At 70.5% G+C, this 2,137-nt stretch overlaps 1 protein-coding gene across 1 annotated transcript in view; it reads right to left on the reverse strand.

Moving 5' to 3' along the window:
- EMIHUDRAFT_237299 (hypothetical protein) overlaps positions 1-1,461 on the reverse strand; it is a gene marked incomplete at both ends in the record, with an annotated part of 3,118 nt that extends 1,657 nt beyond the window's left edge. The window contains 4 exons of the mRNA XM_005778278.1: positions 40-85; positions 251-472; positions 838-1,169; positions 1,296-1,461. Coding sequence (XP_005778335.1) covers positions 40-85; positions 251-472; positions 838-1,169; positions 1,296-1,461 — 766 coding nt within the window. The remainder of the gene's footprint in view (positions 1-39; positions 86-250; positions 473-837; positions 1,170-1,295) is intronic.
- Positions 1,462-2,137: the final 676 nt, after the last annotated feature.

Below are 2,137 nucleotides of genomic sequence, written 5' to 3' on the forward strand. Positions count from 1 at the left end.
GGCCGGCCCCCGACCGGAACAGGCCGCCCCCCCGAGCACCCCCCGGCAGAAGGCGGCCCGGCCCCCAGGACCGCGCCCCGACCCCCTCCCGAAGAGCGAACCCGGGGCAATGGCCATCGGGGCGGGGGGGGGGGAAGGCCCAGGCGCGTCGCCTCAGCCAGCCGAACGCGCCGTCGAGCCGCCCCGTGCGGGCGCACAGATGGATCATGATAGAGTACGTCCTACGGGAGGGGGCTCGGACGCGGCTCACAGAGGACTCCGCCGATCCGCACCCGGGGATCCAGATCGGGAGAGGCCGCTCGCTCGGCGCCAGCCCCGCGGCGCGCAGCTCTGCAAGAGTCGCCGCGGCCAGGGTGAGGTTGCGGGCGCGCGCGCAGCCGTCGAGCAGAGTGTTGTACGTCACTGTCGTCGGCGTGAGACCGCGCCGCCGCATCGCCGCCGCCACCGCGAGCGCCTTTTCGAGGTCGTGCGCCTGCAGGAAGCGTCTCGGAAGTGTCTCGGAAGTGCCTAGGAAGTGCCTGGGAAGCGTCGACCACCTCTCGAGGCCGCGCACTTTTGCGAACGCATTGATGAGCGAGTTGTGCGTGAGCTCTCGGAAGTGTCTAGAAAGTGCCTAGGAAGTACCTTTGCGAACGCATTGATGAGCGAGTTGTGCGTGAGCTCTCGGAAGTGTCTAGAAAGTGCCTAGGAAGTACCTTTGCGAACGCATTGATGAGCGAGTTGTGCGTGAGCTCTCGGAAGTGTCTAGAAAGTGCCTAGGAAGTACCTTTGCGAACGCATTGATGAGCGAGTTGTGCGTGAGCTCTCGGAAGTGTCTAGAAAGTGCCTAGGAAGTACCTTTGCGAACGCATTGATGAGCGAGTTGTGCGTGAGCGTGTCGGGCTCGATGCCGCGCCGCTGCATGTCCTTGTAGTAGGCGGTCGCGAGCCGCGGCTGGCGCCAGGTGCCCGCGCGGGCGATGAGCGTGCCGTACGTCACCTGCGTCGGCGTCAGCCTCGCATCGAGCATCGCGCGGAAGACCTCGCCCGCCTCGGCCAGCGCGCCGCGGTCGCCGAGCAGCCGCAGCAGCTGGTTCACCTCGCGCACGAGGCCGACCTTGGCCGCGGCCGTCGTCGGCGGCTGCCGCAGCGCCACCTTTGCGCTCGCCAGAGCGGCGCTCGCGTTCCCCGCTGCCGCCGCGGCTCGCGCTAAGTGCAGAGTGCCGCCGCCGCCACCGCCGCCACTGCGGCCGCGGCCGCGGCCACTCGAGCGCTCGACGCCTCGAGAGAGCGCGGCAGAGAAGTCCCTGCCGCCACCGAGGACGGCCGGCTGAAAGCGGCCGCGTGCGCCGCGGCTCGTGGGTGCATCCATCTCCAGAGCTCTAGCGCGTGCCACGCCGCTTGGCAGCGCGCGGCGGAGCACGAACGCCGGCGTCTGAAGCGCAGACGCAGCTGCTAGCAGAATACCGGCAAAGGGGCTCATTCGACGAAGAGGTTGCCCGCGTTCGGGAGCACCACCTCTGTAGATAGCACGAGCCCCGTACGACGCGCTGCCGTCGGAGCTCAGAGCGTCGACCAAAAGAATACTGTCCCGTTTTGCTGTTCACAGCTAGGGACGGCCTCTGCGGCAAAGTCAAATCACCCCCACCACCCTCCCTCCCTACCACCACAGGCAAACCTTCGGCTCCCGCTCAGAGGCTCGCCGCGCCCGTGCGGCGCGCCGAGGCGGCGCCGAGGCCGGCGCCTTGCACCCGGCCCGCGGCCGGCACCGCCTCGCCCCACAACTGACCGCCCTGCGGCCCCTGCGCAGGCGTACCACAGGCGTCGCTCAAAAAGCGACGCCGGGTGTGGGCTGCTCCCTTGACCCGTCACGGGTGCGGCGCGCCGAGGCGGCGCCGAGGCCGGCGCCTTGCACCCGGCCCGCGGCCGGCACCGCCTCGCCCCACAACTGACCGCCCTGCGGCCCCTGCGCAGGCGTGCCACAGGCGTCGCTCAAAAAGCGACGCCGGGTGTGGGCTGCTCCCTTGACCCGTCACCCGCCGCGCCCTCGCCCGGCCGCCTCACCGCTCACGGAGCGCTCGGCGGCTCGCCGCCGCCGCCGCGCTTCCCGCGCCGCCACGCATGCCCCTTGCCCTGACGCGCGCGCTCTGCAGCGGCGC

This window comes from Emiliania huxleyi (genome assembly GCF_000372725.1).
Source record: "Emiliania huxleyi CCMP1516 unplaced genomic scaffold EMIHUscaffold_248, whole genome shotgun sequence".
NCBI classification, from domain to species: Eukaryota; Haptophyta; order Isochrysidales; family Noelaerhabdaceae; genus Emiliania; species Emiliania huxleyi.